Raw genomic sequence first — 19,304 nt, 5'->3', positions numbered from 1 at the left:
AAGAGAGAGCTTGTCAAAGCGAAATTCTGAATATTAAAATACACAAACACTAATTTGGAAGAATATTGTGTATTCCAAAACAGAACAAATCCATTGAGCCATCATGACCATCCTGCTAGAGGTCCAAATCTTTATACATTTCTTCATGCTCTTCACATTGAACAAAGTGGGTAGATTGGCCTACCACAAGTCAGTTTCAAACTAAGAGCTATCTGAATATCCTGGGGCAAGTGCCCTTAAGTGTTGGATAATAGTTTTTACATCTGGACTGTATGATAAAAAAAAAAGAAATTCTGAATATTAAAATACACTAACACTCAATTTCCCTCATTCTGCAAATGAACAAAGTTGAATGTTTCAGCAAAACTACCAAAACAGAGTGCAGTTCAACCTACCTCTTTGCACAATTTCTTTTTTTATACCAGCTACAAGGTACTTGCTCACTCTGGAATTGATATATATATATATATATATATATATATATATATATATATATATATACAGTACAGGCCAAAAGTTTGGACACACCTTCTCATTCAATGCGTTTTCTTTATTTTCATGACTATTTACATTGTAGATTCTCACTGAAGGCATCAAAACTATGAATGAACACATGTGGAGTTATGTACTTAACAAAAAAAGGTGAAATAACTGAAAACATGTTTTATATTCTAGTTTCTTCAAAATAGCCACCCTTTGCTCTGATTACTGCTTTGCACACTCTTGGCATTCTCTCCATGAGCTTCAAGAGGTAGTCACCTGAAATGGTTTTCCAACAGTCTTGAAGGAGTTCCCAGAGGTGTTTAGCACTTGTTGGCCCCTTTGCCTTCACTCTGCGGTCCAGCTCACCCCAAACCATCTGGATTGGGTTCAGGTCCGGTGACTGTGGAGGCCAGGTCATCTGCCGCAGCACTCCATCACTCTCCTTCTTGGTCAAATAGCCCTTACACAGCCTGGAGGTGTGTTTGGGGTCATTGTCCTGTTGAAAAATAAATGATCGTCCAACTAAACGCAAACCGGATGGGATGGCATGTCGCTGCAGGATGCTGTGGTAGCCATGCTGGTTCAGTGTGCCTTCAATTTTGAATAAATCCCCAACAGTGTCACCAGCAAAACACCCCCACACCATCACACCTCCTCCTCCATGCTTCACAGTGGGAACCAGGCATGTGGAATCCATCCGTTCACCTTTTCTGCGTCTCACAAAGACACGGCAGTTGGAACCAAAGATCTCAAATTTGGACTCATCAGACCAAAGCACAGATTTCCACTGGTCTAATGTCCATTCCTTGTGTTTCTTGGCCCAAACAAATCTCTTCTGCTTGTTGCCTCTCCTTAGCAGTGGTTTCCTAGCAGCTATTTGACCATGAAGGCCTGATTCGCGCAGTCTCCTCTTAACAGTTGTTCTAGAGATGGGTCTGCTGCTAGAACTCTGTGTGGCATTCATCTGGTCTCTGATCTGAGCTGCTGTTAACTTGCGATTTCTGAGGCTGGTGACTCGGATGAACTTATCCTCAGAAGCAGAGGTGACTCTTGGTCTTCCTTTCCTGGGTCGGTCCTCATGTGTGCCAGTTTCGTTGTAGCGCTTGATGGTTTTTGCGACTCCACTTGGGGACACATTTAAAGTTTTTGCAATTTTCCGGACTGACTGACCTTCATTTCTTAAAGTAATGATGGCCACTCGTTTTTCTTTAGTTAGCTGATTGGTTCTTGCCATAATATGAATTTTAACAGTTGTCCAATAGGGCTGTTGGCTGTGTATTAACCTGACTTCTGCACAACACAACTGATGGTCCCAACCCCATTGATAAAGCAAGAAATTCCACTAATTAACCCTGATAAGGCACACCTGTGAAGTGGAAACCATTTCAGGTGACTACCTCTTGAAGCTCATGGAGAGAATGCCAAGAGTGTGCAAAGCAGTAATCAGAGCAAAGGGTGGCTATTTTGAAGAAACTAGAATATAAAACATGTTTTCAGTTATTTCACCTTTTTTTGTTAAGTACATAACTCCACATGTGTTCATTCATAGTTTTGATGCCTTCAGTGAGAATCTACAATGTAAATAGTCATGAAAATAAAGAAAACGCATTGAATGAGAAGGTGTGTCCAAACTTTTGGCCTGTACTGTATATATATATGTGCAGTATATGCATGGACTTTCATGGAGTTTCATAAGCAACCGTTTCAAAATTACTTTACAAATACATTATATTTACTGCCCTTGAACTCTACCAAACCATCTAGCTGACCAAAAACGTGGAAAGAATAAATGAATGAATGAAAGTAAAGACGTTGCATATAACGAGCCATTTTACTTTCACTGTAACAGTGCTGGTATGCTGAACAAGATCTGAATGATGAGCACATATTTCACACAGAATCTGAATCTGCACACTGCCTTTGAATCGTCCCCCTCTTGAAGTTGAATCTTTTAATCCTCTCTCTTTCCACAAATCTTTATTGTATTCTTTCCATATTTCACCCACTTGTTAGCGAAACAGTTAAAGAACCTCCATTAATCGCGCAATTTAAATGTGAAAAGTCTCACTGACTGACTCACCTGTGTGTATGCGGAGAAGGAGAGGGGCGGAGCTGTGGAAACATCCTGCAGTCTTACTATCATACGTTTAATCAACTTATTAGGCAGATATATATAGAGAAAGGCAACGTTTATAGAGCAAGCCCAAATAAGCAGCTCCACTTTAGAAAAACGCCCAAAAAACCACAACCCGGGACTACCAATATTTGTAAGCGACTTTACAAAAAACAAGCCCAAAGTCGTGGCTAATAAGTGGACCTGGCAACCCTGCCCTACGCGTAGCGCTCTATGATCTTTGATCCAGCAGCACTTCATCCAAATGAAAACAAGTGGTTCACGCTTGCGCACGCACTACACAGTTGTTTTGCGCGCAGCATCGTCATCTGCTCATTTCGTTTGTGTTAGTGGAATTATTAACCAAACTCTTCCATATCCACGCCAGTGAACGCTGTGGGGGCCTGATAGAGAGAGAGAGAGAGCGAGAGAGAGAGAGAGAGAGAGAGAGAGAGAGAGAGAGAGAGAGAGCGAGAGAGAGAGAGCGAGCGTGACAGAGGGAAGTCATTAACAGCTTACTCAGGATGCTGCTTTGTCACTTTTTGATATTTGATAGTTTTTTAGTAAGCCTTCCCGAACCACGCACGTCACTACCACTAATAATAAGCTCACAGATGGATTAATAATGTCTTTAGTTTTCTGTATTCTGCGGGCCAGATGAAAAGCTTTGGCGAGCTTTCTGTGGCCCGCAGGCCGCCAGTTGATGATTACTGCATTAAGTAGTCAGATGTTCAGTTTTTTCCACTAAGTGCACTTTGTTTTGATGATATTAAGCCTGTTTCCATAAGCTGTAAATGCACCATTCTAACCAAGCTAGCAACAAGCGTCACAGTTAGCTCCACGCTTTCGTAAAAAAAAGATCACTTGCGGCTCCAAAAGTCCCAGATGGCAACGGCCAAATTGCCAAACTCAAGACTCCAAAATGGGAGTCTACAAACTAATTTGTGACATCACAGTGGCTACGTCCATTATTTTATCTGGTCTGTGATCAAAACGCAGGCAGAGCAGGAGTAGAACTCCACCTGCCACACTTAGCTGAGAACATGTAGCTTGTTACTACACGTGACCTAACACATGTTAGAAGAGGAGGACCGACTTCACTGCGATTCCATTTGTTAATGGATTTATTAATTAGCTTTTTCCTTTCTGAGTAGGTTTGCCATAGCACAATATATATAACAACCATTTCTCTGTTCACCCTTGGCACCATTTAGAGTTTTGGCTGTTGAGTTTGTGGGGAATTAAGAAAAGAAGCCCTATGTCTAAACACTTCTCAACATCTGTATTTTCTGAATCTACATCTGATTTGTCCCATCATGTGCCACAGAGAGCTGACAGTCTGCAGGTTTTCATTTCAACTGATCAGCAGTGATTCCACTGATGACTGCTCCCCCTCTGCCTGAAGGAGTGCTGATCAGTGGATGGAGTCCTGGAAACCTGCATATTGTTAGTTCTCCATGGAACACTACTGGACAGCCCTAAGTGAGTTAACTACTGGATTTAATTTAACAGCAACAAAACATCATAATCAATGCAGTCCCTGCTTTATAGAAGAAACCAAGACCATATCCCTTACCAGTAGAAGCATGGGCCTTCTCCATGTTGTAAGGCCAACGATGCCAGACAGAATGACCTGCAAACACATGGAGAACAATTATTTTCATACGGTGCATCACTGTCTGAAAAAAAAACACAACATGGAACAAAACAAACAGATGCACATATCCACCAAAAATGTAATTCGTATGTGGGCTTCTCACAGGTGGCACTATTCATTTTACAAAATCATTTGATTGGTTGTACAAATAAAATAAAGAATCTAAGTAATGTTTTCATAGATTATCACAGGTTATCATTCCTAAAAACCTATGCGGGCCAAACCCATCTGCTACTTGACTAGGTGATTACCTCAAACCTAGTATCTTTTTCTTCTGTTAGTATACACCACTAAAGAAATTTAGCCTCCACCACTACATTTGAACAGCTTCCCCCCCTCTGCTGCTGATTTTCAGTGTGGTAGGTTTGAAGTACTTCAGTCCATGATACAGTCCACCAACTTCTGTGCTTGGCTGCTGCCAAGCATAGTGCAGACCCACTAAATCACTGTCATACTGTAGCACAACATACATACTACATATCCTGTGCAACACATGGTGTGAAACACAGGAATGCTGCAGCAAAGCCTGGAGAGCTGGAGTGGACATTGATAGGCTTTATCCTTAAATAGCTTTGAATTTAAAGTGATATATAACATGGGCAGAGAGGGGATTCTCTGCAGGAGGTAAGGGAATTTAATCTTCTCCAAAGGTTGGAGGAGCAACAGAGTGACATGTTGTGTGAGAGAAAGACAAGATGGCGGAGCATGGGAGGAAATTTTACCAGCAACTAGGGGTGGGGAAAAAAATTGATACAGCATAATATCATGATATTTCACATGCTGATACTGTATCGAAGCACAGGCACCAAGTATCAATCTTCTATCATATACATTATTCACTTTTGCAAATACACATTTTAATATGACTTTTGGTACTAAATAATAAAATAAATTCGGTCCACGAGATGGTGCTGATGTTTTTTTTCTTAATGGGGTCTGCAGAGGTCTTAGTCAGCAGCATTTGGCAGGAAGTTCATCAAAACAGAGATGGAGGCACTGGAGAAAGAAATCAGGAATGTGCAGTGGGCATTTAAATCATACGTCTGGACTTAATTCATTCATTCATTTTTGGTAACTGCTTATCCTGTTGGGGGTTGTGGGGGGGCTGGAGCCTATCCCAGCTAACATTGGGCGAGAGGCAGGGTACACCCCGGACAGGGCGCCAGAATATCGCAGGGCTGACACATAGAAACAGACAACCATTCATGCTTACATTCACACCCACGTCTGAACTTATTTTGGATTTGTTTTTAAATGGAATGAATGGATGACATGTTATTTGCAAGCAGTGTTGAGAATAAAATACTCTGAGAACACTACGAACATGAGGGCTCACCTCACCAACCACCATCCAGAGATAGCGCTAGCAGCTGACGACCAAGCTAATATTAAACCTGCTCTGCCTAAAACTCAACCAACACTGGGCACACTTGGCTTGACAAAGCTACCAGCCAACTCTGAGAGAGCTAAGAAAATAACAGAGTCCATCACCTACAGTACTTCATGTGCAAATATCTGCATCCGTACAGCATAGTTGAAAACAAAGGTTTTTGTTACATGCTGAAAAAACACCCAGGTGTGTGAATCCGACCCGATGTTTTTTATCTTGCAATAATATCATACTGTGACCTAAGTATCGTGGTAATATCATATCGTGGGTCCTCTGGTGATTCCCACCATACCAGCAACCCTCACTTCAAACAAGAAGTCCTCATATACCATGAACATGTGGTCTGTATTTCATGCCATATTATTTAACTGGTGATCATAAAATGTTTTGGTGAAGGATGGTGGTGATGGTGAAGGATGACGGTTACAAAGGTGCTGATATTAAGTCTCCTGGAGGAGATATTACATTTTTCCACAGTTGACTCACGCTCATTTTGGCGCATTACAGAGAAAATTCCAAACAATGTCAAGCTACGACAGAGAAAAACATTTGCTGGCTACCCAAAGAGATAATATTTTGTCATGGAATCTAATCTGAAGACCATACTGGGAGAGTTAGACTTTGTTTTCACCTCCACTGACATCTGGACAGCTGACAATAAAAGCTTTCTGCGTGTAACAGTTTACTGGATCAGCAGTTCCACTTTGGAGCACAGATACATCAAAATCACTTATCATATGGACTGATGGGTAAGTTGAAGTCACTGTGTCAGACAATGCATCAAATTTAGCCTGTCAATTCTGAACTGGAAGAAGAAAGCAGCAATGAGAATGTCACTCTTACAGATCTCACAAAACCCCTCTCCACTGATGATGATCATCAGCTCACTCTTCTCCCACATTACAGGTACGCATTGGATACAATTGGCCTAACTTCCACCAGTGATGTTGAGGAATACTTAACTTCCAGCAAAGATGCCGAGGCTGTGTATAGTGAAATGCACAGCTCTTTAGGCCAAGACAAGTCGATCTTCAGTTGCATCAGAACACATGGAAGAAGTGAGGGGAGAACGTGCAAACTCTGCACAGAGGGGGGGTTCAACTCCCACTCCAGGTTCAAACCAGGAACCCTCTTGCTGTGAGGCGACAATTCTCACCACTATACCACCGTGCCTCCCACTTCAACAACAAGGAGCACCGATTGCTGCGGGATTACTGCACTGTCATGAAGGCACTTACAGCAGCACTGGATATCTTACGAGGGAATAACTGTCATTACGGCACTTTATTACCAGCCTTCAAAGTCCTGATGTCAAGGACCATGGCTTGAAAGACATCCTCTCAAGGATGACAGCTGGCCTTCCTGAAGTCATTGTGATGGCATGTCTATATTTCTAAATTCCTTTGTTTTTTCTGTCTTTTTTTTCTGATTTATTTGGACAGATTTTCTACATCACACATCTCATTAACACAGGGGACAGATGTTACTGCAATATTTGTTTTTAAAGTAGTTAGTAAAATTATCAAAGCTATAGTAGTCAAAATACTGATATTCATCATCACAGCAACAGAAGTGGTTAATAAACAGCTTAAAAAATAAATCTGTGATACTGATCCCACATTGGAGGAAGTTTGGTTTAGGTCTACAGCCAATAGCCCACATAAAAAAAATATTTTCTTCTTGCAGCTGCCAATTGTCCTCAGTTCAAACTCAGATTGTTGAGAGATGAGTGCAGGACAGAGTTTGTGAGGGAGTTCCTGACAGCAGAGTGTTGCACAACTGCTCCAGCAGAGGATCCTGCTTCTGTGTCCTCACAATCACCCAGCCATGATGAAATCGACTTTTTACGCATTTGAAACAGAGCCCAAGCCGAAGAACAGCTATTTGGCAGGGAAAGAGGTAATAGGCCATTTGAGGCCAGGGAAGTATGGCCCTGAGACTCCTCCTCCTCAGAACCCTCAAACATCTTTTAACATTCACATAAAGCACAACTCTCTCTCTAACACACCTGTGGAGCAGCTTTTTAGTTTAGGAGGTTCGGTGCTCGACCTTAGAAGGAACAGACTGTCTGAGAAGAGGTTTGCAAAGCTTATGCTTATGAGATATAATTATTATTTTACTTCTGAACATTAAAACCTTACTTTATATGTCAGGCAGGGATAACAAAACAAAGAGCTGGACAGATGTCAGCCTAAATGTGGTGTTACGCAACATGTATATTTTGTAAAACCATTAAATACTCATTGCTGTTCCTATGATGGAATGTGCAGAGGAACACTAGTAAAAAGTCAGGGAACTGTGCTTTATGTTTTTTATATATGTATAATTACATATAGTATATCCCATGGGGGTTTGAGAGGCTGTAATCTTTGCAGTTATGCAGTTTGGTTGATTGTTGACTCCTCCTGTAAGGCTAACTACAAAATGCATTTCCAAAAAACACAAAAGGTAAAAAGTTGAATACAAAATGAATTCCCCTGAGGAGAACAACTTTTTGATAATTGATTGGTTTCTGTAGCTGAAAGTAAGCATGAGTAGAAGCCAAGTTGATCGAAAATGTACAGAAGAGGAACAAAAAAGTGGTGATTCAGCATTCACACCATCATTATTGTTTTTTAAAAATGTGGACTCTGTTCCAAAATGAGCTGCCTGAACAGGTTGTATGTCACTTTCTCAGAAGGAAGGGGGGTTACTGAAACTTATGCAGTAAAATAAGAGGTATAGTAACTTACTTCTCATTTCAAGTAATGTAGCCTACTACATTTCCTACTTTTCAAAGGAGTAGCCTAATGAGTAAAACAGTAACTTTTTGCATTTCCTATCTTGCCCAACAATACCCATCAGGACTGTGTTAAACCTGCACAGATAATTAACACCAGAAGTTGTTGTTTTTTTCCTTTGAAAGGGACCTGTATTGCTCACAGTAGCCTACAGTGTAACACTACCCATCATACTACCACATGGCTCTGACAGTAACATATGTGAGGAATCATCTGACACTTTCATGTCATATCCCTGACTGGGTGACAGTATTGACGGTATAAATGGAAACCAGACAAGGTGGCGACAGCTCATATGCTTTTGCAGTATACAACATTTGTTTCTGTCGTTTCCGTTTTAAAAGTGGCAAACAAAACGTCACTGTTGTCCCAGTGAGGGGTTAATTTGCATCGCAATATAATGCAGTCCACTAATATTTTGAACTCTTGCAAAGGGTATGTTACCTGTGATAAAGTTAGGAACACCTGTCATTAAACATGAGCTGTTCTGCACAGTGATGATATAAGCCCGTGGCTAAGGTAAACTCACCGAGGAGCCTGCCCAGAAGGGACAGGAGTTTCGGATAGGTGGTGAGTTACTGAGGGACAGAGCTCCAAAGCAAAGCGCCACCATGGAGCCGCCGAGCAGCAGCTGCAACAAGCCCAGCGAGAGCAGCGGCCGCCCCGGTAGTAGCAGCCGAGAGCCCCCGCCGGCGATCCGGGAAGAGGCGGACAAGCCACGGGGTCGGTTTCGGTAAGACGACTCAGCGAGCTGCGAAGCCCCGATAACCGGACAGCAAGACCCCGGCAGCACCACTGGGAGCGACATCTGGGGCTCGACGGGCAGGACGAAAAATACAAAGAATCTCTCGAGTCTGTCCACAGAAGCGTTGTTTTCACGGGTTACAGGGTGGATCCTCGCTGACTTCAGTAGAGCTGCTGCTCGGTGCCCCTGCCATGATGGTGTCCAGTTTTAAATAACATGCTCGCTGAGCGACAGGGCTTGGATTGACTTTCACATATTTTGGCAGCGGGCTGACAAAAGTCCCTACAGGGGAGGGGCAGAGCGGACCATGTGTAACATGTAAACAGGACGGATGTCTTCTTGAAATCTTCACAATATATCACCCTGAAATAAAATGCACACTTGAGGCCTTACACAGTATTACAAGCATATATTACAAACAGCCATGCACATTTGTTTACCATGCAAGGAGGGGTCATTCTGCATCAGACCCGTGTGCAAACATGTGAAGGGCAGGGGCTCAAATAGAAAAGGGGCACCCTACATCCCCACCACACCTTTCCCTTTTACATTCATTTTCAAATACATTTTGTATTTGAATGAGTATAGTTGGTAGCGCTGGCTAACATTAGCCAGCATTAGCTCTTTTCTGTACAGTTTATAGACTTTGATAATACCTAGATACCAGACACCAAGATGGCATCTATTCATTCCAATGGCATTGCTTGCCTGGTACATACCCCCCAAGAAGTTTTCTAGCTTCTGGGTTTACTTCCACAGTACGCAGTCTACTGCACTCCACTTTGTCCTGCTGGCCCCGGCCGCAAGCTCCCGCTTGGCTCATTGACTATACATTGTGAAGACTTCACATATTTTTCAGTCTTCTGGTGTCCGACACTGACGAATAAAGCTGTCCTTTCACATTGGCATGAAAGGCGGCCCGTCGCCATTATTGTTTGATGGCACCTGGTGGCTTCTTGGGGAAACACAACAAGGAAAGTTAAGTCTGCGGAAGTCCGAGTAGGATGGGTGGGAGGGGTTGTGGACGGGTCCAACAACCACCGACTTCCACTCTGGAGGATGGTGTTAGCTTCCTGTGAGATTGTAAAGCCAAACCCTGTTCTTTTTTCCTAAACCCAACCATGTGCTTTTGGTTGCGTTTCCAATTCGCAGTGTTGTACCAACGTAGCATGTTTATTTTCAAAGATACTGTATGCAAACAGTACATTTCTTGTGGAAACAGTAGTGTATTTTGAGACAATGCATGTAACGGGCAGACCTTGACACGGCGTCCCAGAATGTCAACAATCAATGCATCCAGGGTAACTTCCACATCCTTTTCCGACGTGGAAAATCCATGACCAATATGTCAGTGATGAGGTTGGAGTGAGAATGTGTTGATAAAGGGATTTTAACGATGATTTTAATGTGGGACAACAACTCATTTCCCTTGGGTGCTATCCATCATACTGGATGTTTCTGTGTCCCATTCCTCTATTGTTGGAGGCCATTTGAAAACAGTAAGGAAGACATTGCTTGGGAAAATGTTAATTTTAAAATGAAAATTTACATGGTGTGAGTTTATTACTAACAGAACACTGAAACTTAAAAGGTGTGAGGTGAAGTATATGAGAAAGATTTAAAAGAAAAAGGATATTACTAATTGAATGAAGTACTTCATACTGTTCATCCTGGTACACTGCATGGGCAGTCAAATATATGAGCATGCACAAAGATTTAGATTTATAATGTCAGAGAAGATTTGTTTTCACAGCCAGTACAACACAACAACATAAAGTACAGATTTAGACAGTGCATTAAATCTAAATTCATCCCAGCTCACAACAGCTACATCTGAGGTTAAGGTTTGGTTAAGTTCGGGTTCAAAAACTTCTTACAGTATTTCAGGTGTTTTGGCTGAACAGATCCAGCCATAGAGCAGAAGAGCTGAATGAAAATGTGCATCTTGTAAAAGGGAAGTGAGGAAGGTTGACAACTAGGTTTCCAAGCCTGAATGTAGGCAAGCAGATTGGCAATACCACTTTGCATATTCTCCTTAATGACGTATTTTGTATAGTAGTCTAAAGGCAACATTATTCCCATTGAAAAAGAGTGAAATGTTGAAAAAAAGGTGACCACAGTCCATCATGGTCTGTGTTGACATATTGTGGTTACCTGGGTGTGACGAATGTGTAACCTTCACAAGTCATTCCTGGACCTTACTGGCAGCAGTGATAAATCTTCAGTAATGTGTGACACTGTTGAAGCTTATGTGAAAACAGTATTGGCTTGGCCGTGTTCTGAGAAGCTCACACAGACTGTTATCACTAAGGCCCAATCCCATTTCAATCAGGAGACACACGTTTTTATGTAAGAATATTTATTAACATGTGAACGAATGAATAAGAATGTGGAAAGTCTTTGGCGATTACACCCTGTAGAGATGGTTTGATTTAAGGAGGGTGATGAATCCATGGTCAAATAGGGGTGGAGGAGGGTGCGAAGATTCTGCCTAAAATGATGGCTGTGTGGGTGTTGGGACAGGCCCTAAATCTTTTGCTGCCTTCACCGTGTACATGACATGCTGCAGACCTTTGTTTTTTACAAATTTGTTCATTTTCATCTTTTCATATTTTGTCTGTCTTGGCTCAGGTGATTTCATGTGACTTAAGTCTGTAACACTGGTTACATGATAACAACGTCTTACGAACTGCTATCACAAGATAGACCATTCACTCATACATAGATCACATGATGACACCTGAGGCAGTTCCTTTTACTGATGAGTCTGTGATGGTGGTGAAGCACTCCAAGTATTGTGTTTTTTATTATGGATGGTTATATCATAAACAAAATACAATGAACAAAATTTTAAATGCAACACTTGTGTTTTCACTCCCATATTCAGAGGTTTAAATTAAAGATCAAAGACTTTTTTATTATTATATTTATTTTTTAATATGTCTTTCAACGTTAGGTCATAAATTTGTTAAAATCCGTGTTGGTGAGCACTTCTCCTTTTCCAAGATAATCCATCCACCTGACAGGTGTGGCATATCAAGATGCTGATTAAACAGCACATTTACTACACAGGTGTGCCTGGGATGGTTTGATCACACAACACAATGCCACAGCTGACACCAGTTTTTAGGGAGCTTGCCAGTGGCATGCTGACCGCAGGAATGTTCACCAGAGCCTGTGAAATGAATGTTCATTTCACAACCATAAGCCATTTCCAATGCCGTTTCTGTGAATCTGGCAGTACATCCAACTGACCTCATAAACACAGACTTTGCATAACCACACCAGCGTAGAACCTCCACATCCTGACCTACAAGATCATCTAAGACCAGCCACCCGAACAGCTGATGCTATAATTGGTTTGCACAACCGACGAATTTCTACACAAACCATGAAAAAAACACCTCGGTGACGCTCATCTGCATCCACGTCATCCTCACCAGGGTCTTGACCTGACAGCAGTTCATCATTGTAACCTACTTAAATGGGCAACTGCTCACCATCAATAGCTAGCACTGTGGAAGAGTGTAATGGGTTGTGCTTGAAACCAAATGCAGGCAACAGCAAACCAGGGACAAATCTAATTGACTGATTGATTGACATAAAGAAAGCCAGTGTAGGAAACAATAGGTATCTGTGGAAGTTTGTTGTGCTGGGTTCATATTTCTACCTGTGCTTCCATCTGTTCTCTCGAACTGTTTACTCACAAAGTATCCGTTCCACTCATCAATAAAGAAAAAAACAAACATATTCTCTCTTATCTGTAGTGGTGTCATGGCAAAACAGTTTTTGTTTTGCAGGTTTTGGAATATCTGTGTCTGAGATTTCTGTCTCCATGCCAATAGAATGGAGGTTGATGGAACTGAGTTTGTGCTGCTGATATAATTGAAAAGTGTAATTCAACAGCAAGCGCACCAGCTCCCATGCACATATACCAGCCCTTCAGCCATGCTTCTATGCCAAATCTTTTACTTTGCTCTGGCAGCTGTACTGTTTCAACCCTATTTCTGTTTGTCTTGTTATCCTGGATTGCTGTATTTTATTTACTCTTGAATCTAATCTGTCTGACACAGTGTGCTGAAACAGCAGAAGACACTAGGACGTAGCCAATAAGAGGTTACATAAAATAGAATCCAATATGCCAATGCAGCATCCAAGAATTGCCTACACCAAGTAGGAAAGTGCAAAGTAACAGTATCATCGTCATCATCAACAGCACCATCAAAACAACCAAAACAACAGCAGCAGCATCACATAAAAAAGCATAATCATAGTCTGCAACAAGTGAGCCACAGAATATATAAGTCAAATACGACTCCTCCCCTGAGCCGCATTCAAAATGGAAATGGCTATAGGGATAAAGGAGTACTTATGTCTGTTACTCTTAACGGGGAAATCTGAGCCGAGACCCAGAGGGCAAATACTGGAACTCAGCATGTAAAGGGTGGGAGCTGTCAGAAAGAATGACATTAGCCTTCCTAAATATCTGCCTATGATACAGGTCAGATAATGTACACTGCTGTACTCCCAATATCCTGCTGCTCATTTTAACAACTCTGCTGAGTGAATTTTTGGACCTGGTATTGAGGTTACCAAACCAGCAGAGAAGTGAGAAAGTCAGGACAGACTCAATATATGATTTGTAAAAGAGGATCATAAGGGACTTGTCAACCTGGAACTTGGACAGTTTTCTCATGGAAGGACAGACGTTGCTGGCCTTTTTTGCAGAGAGTGTTGGCGTGGCAAGTAAAATTGAGCTTATTTTCCACAGTAGTCCCGAGATATTATAATGATCCACAGCTTCTACTGTCTGTCCCTTGATGATGGTTGATTGGCTGATATTTGATGGCTTATTTCTAAAATCAGTGCACATGTCCTTAGTTTTCTTTACATTGAGTTGAAGGAAAGCATTGTCACTCCAGTCTACAAATTCATCAACTACAGGACCATGACTATTATCTTTGTCATGAAGGAGACTGACTATAGCAGAGTCTTCAGCAAACTTAAAAATGAATTTATTTTCATGCCGACTGCGGCATTCGTTGGTATATAAAATGTAGAGGAGAGGGGAGAGGATGCAACCCTGGGGAGATCCAGTGGATGATGTCAGTTCCGCCGATATGCATCCATTCACTCTCACCCTCTGAGTTCTACATGTTAAAAAGTCAAGAATCCAGCCCACAATGTTAAAATCTAAACTAAACTTTTTTATAAGTTTGTCAATGAAAATGTGAGGTTGGATTGTATTATAAAAGATGAAAAGTGATGAAAAGTGATGAAAAGTCTGCAAATAGCAGCTTGGCAGCTTGGCATGATTTTTGTTTCCTTCAAGATGTTTGTTAACAAGGTTTAATAAGGAGGCAGTAGCATCCACGGCCAGCCCTATATGCGAACTGCAAAGAGTCAAGTAGGTGTTCAGTCTTAGTAAGTAGATCCTGTTTTATTAATTTTTCAAAAGACTTCATGACAAGGGAAGTCAAGGCCACAAGTCTAAAATCATTAAAAACCTTGGGGTGGTTGATTTTGGCCACGGGTATAACTGTGGATTGCTTCCAACACCTTGGCACCCTCTGTAGGTTAAGAGACAACTGGAAAATACAATAAAAAATGGGGGCTAACTGTTCTGCACAGGAAGAGAGCAGTCAGCTACTTATGTTGTCAGGATCCGGACTTTTCCCGGTTTTAGACTGTTTAAAAGAACTGGCCACAGAGAGGACATCAAAGGGAACAAGTCCAGAACAGGATAGCTTGTTCTTAAAATTTAAGATTTCATTGCTAAAATCAAAGGAATCAAACCTGAGATAAAACTTACTGAACTCCTGTGCCAAGTGATTGTCAGAATTAAAACCATCGAGAGACACCTTTTTGTGGCTTTTGTTTTCTGACCCAACAATAGTTTTTAAGCCATTCCAAACAGACCCCAACTTATTGTTGGCAAGTTCTCTTTCCAATTTCTCTTTGTAATTCAGTTTTTTGCCCTTTTCATCTCACTCTTAATTTCCCTTTTTTAAAGATATTTTTTGGCCGTTTTAGCCTTTAATTGATAGGACAGCTTAAGTGTGAAAGGGGGAGAGAGAGAGGGAGTGACATGCAGCAAAGGGCCACAGGCTGGAGTCGAACCCGGGCTGCTGCAGCAGCAACAGCCTTGTACATGGGGCGCCTGTTCTACCACTAAGCCACCGACACCCCTTAATTTCCCTTTTAAGCAGGTTCAGCTCTGTAAGGTTGTTCTCTCGAAAGCATGCAATATTCTCTATCCTTAGACCCTTGATTCAGAAAAGGTGTCGTCTTGCTATTAATTTTCAGGTGGTACCCTGATGTAGGAGTCTCCAGAGGAAGGTGTAGTCTCCTTGACTATTGAGGCCTCTGGCCAGCTCTCCAGGATATGCTAACCTGTTTGACTATTTAAAATGGGCAAAATTTAATTTCATAGTAGAACTGTGTACAGCGTATTAATTCACTTGTTCCTCAATGCCCACCTTTCTCTCTTTCTCACCTTTATCTTTATTTCATCATGAGACAGTCACACACACACAGTGACAGGGCTTACTGTTAGCATCACATGGCTAATGTTACCCAACAGTTATTAATGTGTATAATGAGCCAAATGAGCCGTTTTGGTGTCAGTGCCAGTGTGCTGGGAACATTAAATGGCTTGGTGTCAAATGTAAGCTGCTGCTGCTGTGCTGGCTAGTGCTAACTGGGCAGATAACAGGAGGACAGCAGCTCACAGACATCACTGTGTCAAATGGCAGCAACATTGCTGCACAACCCCAGCACCCCTACCATAACAAATGAATTCTAAATCTGTGGTAAACAGTTAATGCTCAGAATTATAGACTCTAAAATCAGGGACAGCATTGCAACTTTTTTTGTTGCTATTTTTACTTGTCCCCACAATTTCATTGAAAAAAAATGCCTAAAAACTAGGCATGGGCATTTTAAGTAATTTCCAAATTCAAATACTCACATTAAATTGTGAAAGAGTACTCATAAAAAATGTAATGTTAGAATAGGTATGTAAATTGGCCAACAACAGAAAAGAAGTGCAATATGAAATTCATTTATTGAACAATCAGGCTTCAATTAGCCTATTATACCAAACATTCAAAGTTAACATGAGAAAAATTAGCAAACTTTTTGTTGATGCCATTTATGTTGCATAGGTTAGAGGCAGCAATGAAGGGCCGTCTCTAAGCCACTACCCTCTTGGTCAGTTCAACGTCTGCCTGGTTAGTATGAGCTAACATAACATCTGACACTGAGCCATTAACGGCCCCAACAGCCCCCACCAACACTGAAACGGCTCGACTCTGTCATTAAACCCATTAATAACTAGTAGGTAACATTCGCCATGTAATGCTAACAGTTAGCCCTGTCATGCTGCTCATGATAAACAAAGAGCAAGAGAAGGACAGTGGGGCAAGGAGGTGCTGAGCAAAGCAATACACTACACACAGCTTTACAATAAAATAAGATTTTATCCATTAAAAAAAAGGTTCACATGTGTAAGGGGCTGCGGTGAGTACTCCATGGTTTGAACTAATATTGATGTCCAAATGAGTACTCGTGTCAGTCCCTACTAAAAATACTGCAGCATACATTGTAGTTTGTTTTTTCTTTCGAAAATCGTGGAGGGACAGATTGAATTTTTCTGCTGCCCAGCTCCTCAACCTCTCAGCTGCCCAGTGCTGTGAATCCTTTGCAGCGACCCAAGCCATCTGTCCAGCCCCCAGGCCATCCGCTTGTGGTCTATGGCTCCGCTGATCTCCATCATCCAGGCCATCCACCTCTTTGGATGGCCTGAAATGTTACATTTGCTAAATGAAGGTGATAGTATGGCCACTACAAAAGCTTTTGTGCTTGCACAGATTATTAGTTTGAAATCAGAGTGTTATGAATAATGGCTTCTTTTTGTCTGTACAAGGTTTCAGGAGTCAGAGTATTTATAAAGCTATGAAATTTGCATCACCTGGCCTTTCCTAACGATGACTGTGAACAAGCCATAGTCCTAGCAAGCTAATGAAGGTCTGAGACCCTGGTAAAAGTTGTCTAAGACCTCTAATGTCTTGGGGTGCCCAAACGTTTGCATGGTGCTCATTTTCCTTTTTTAAAGAGGCAACAGATAGCATCTTTTCCTAAATATATCATTATGAAAATAATGTGGCTTGTGTGACAAGTGATATGGCAGACATGACTAGTCGCTCATTTGGGCATTATTCATTTATACTGATCCATGCCTCATAATTGTTTGTACGTCAATCTGACAGTATTTAGTTTTAGTTTCATTTTTGATTGTGAATGTGTTAATATTGATAACTAATGATATTGTGTTTCAAAGAGGAGTACAGATAGGTGATGTAGAGCCACGTCTGTGTGGGTTAATTGTTCGCTGCTCTGTTAGTAATGTCTCGGGGATCCAGCGGGGGAGCGCGCATCTCTTCCTCACTCATTACAGACGAGTGAAGGCGAGAGCTGTATGTGTGTCACATTCATTCTTCTCCCGTCACTATTCCCCTTGTTTAAGGGCACAACACTTGCACAGGGTTGTGGCCACAGTAAAATCAGACTATCAGCGTTTACATAGGTTACTAGTGGCTTTGCAATCTTTGCAATAAGCTTCTGCCACCGGTGCCGAAATTTCGGGAAAAAATCTGCTTTACGGCAGGAAACGCGTCATGTATTGCGAAATTGGTCGGTCAGCCAATCAGGGACTGGAGCTGGTCCTTATGAGGAGCTGGGCATGAGATAGTTGAGTCAGGAGCACGATGGCAGACGGACAAAGTTTAGAAACAAGTGAAAAACGGCCTAGCAAAAGAAAATGAGTTCCTCTGTCTGAGGAGGCAAAGAAGAGCAAAAAGGAGAGTGATAAAAGAAGAGGAAAAACAACAGTAAACCTCAGTCAGGCATTCAAGAGATGGAGGGAGCTCCGTGACCAAAGAGGCTTCAAAACCGATGTCCAGCTAGCTTTCTTTCTAATGGATCATTAAGTAACACGGCTAAATGTTAGCTAGACGAGAGAGGACTGTACTGTACTGGCTACTAGTTAATTCCTAGCTGGCCAGCATCGCAAATCACCGCAACCAGGGACTGGGTAGCGAGTGTTGGTCGGCTGACATCCTCCTTGCCATTCTACGGCAGCCCTGGGACATTGATACCCCCACCCCCCTTCCTTCTGTATAAAACAAAAAAACAAAACAAAAAAAATACGAATCCTATCTGTTACCTCTTTAAGTAAATAAAATTTTGATCAGGGGTCCCCAAAAGAAGATTTTTGGTCGCTGTTAAAATTCTTCTCCATCCTGACAGTTAATCAGTGCCTTCCTAGACTGATTACACTGTAATGCCTGGTTCACACTACACAGTATCAGCCAGATTATAGTCTGATGTAGCGTCGTACGGTGTCGACTCGGATCGTGAACGTCATATGCGATAATCCATCGTTTCATCTCGTGTAGTGTGTCGTAGTATACGACAACCGACGCCACGTCTGGGACGCCTCTCGATGTTCCGACAAAATGTCTAGCATGTTTGATTTTTTTTTTGTCATTCACGACTGCTCCTGTCACAGCCGTCACTTTGACCAATAGGAACACAGAGCGATCTGCTGCCGTAGACAACTGTACGACAACAACAACCCAGCATTTTTAATATTTCCTCTAGGGATGTTACCACACAGAGTAAAAAGGGAAAATGATGGTGTGAAACAAGAGAGGCACTTAATCAATTGCTGAGTACTGCCATTAGCATCAAGCTAGCAATGTAACAATGTAATTTCTTCATAATGGAGGATAGTAATTCAATTAAAATATAGCGGCGGGGCTTTTACTCACCACAACTGCAGAGGCTACCAGCTTCATTTGCAACAGACTACATTATAGAAGAGCTGTTATTTATTAATCCCTCTGTGTGTTTATATATTTACTTTTTATCCGCTCCCATTTGCCTTGATAAAGTTAATGCATTGCACCATCATTTCAAACTCAACACTTCCTGTGTTTGTTTCAAATTAAAAGCCCATTATAACTTTGGTTGTGAGACATTTGCAGGAACTTGCTGTGGAGGATTCAGTGTCTTGTATGTTAGTGTATGGTACTTCAAATGTAGCTCCTGCCATCTGCTGGGACTTTTTTAGT

The 19,304-nt window shown here is 41.7% G+C and overlaps 1 protein-coding gene across 3 annotated transcripts in view; it reads right to left on the bottom strand.

Moving 5' to 3' along the window:
* The window catches only part of fam189a2 (family with sequence similarity 189 member A2), a 46,674-nt gene extending 37,115 nt beyond the window's left edge, over nucleotides 1–9,559 (bottom strand). For 2 of the 3 annotated variants that reach the window (XR_013492057.1, XM_033618436.2), the window contains exons 1-2: nucleotides 8,953–9,558; nucleotides 4,173–4,229 (exon numbers count right to left, since the gene is read on the bottom strand). Coding sequence is in view for 2 of the 3 variants with exons in the window: in XM_033618436.2 (XP_033474327.1) it covers nucleotides 4,173–4,229; nucleotides 8,953–9,231 (336 nt within the window). In the remaining variant the exon portion in view is untranslated. Of the gene's footprint in view, nucleotides 1–4,172; nucleotides 4,230–8,952 lie in introns of all 3 variants that reach the window. The other variant, XM_078170965.1, reaches the window with a different exon arrangement.
* Between the last annotated feature and the right edge of the window lie 9,745 nt (nucleotides 9,560–19,304).

This window comes from Epinephelus lanceolatus, chromosome 9 (genome assembly GCF_041903045.1).
Source record: "Epinephelus lanceolatus isolate andai-2023 chromosome 9, ASM4190304v1, whole genome shotgun sequence".
Classification (NCBI taxonomy): Eukaryota; Metazoa; Chordata; class Actinopteri; order Perciformes; family Serranidae; genus Epinephelus; species Epinephelus lanceolatus.
This window is presented reverse-complemented; position numbering and strand designations above follow the sequence as displayed.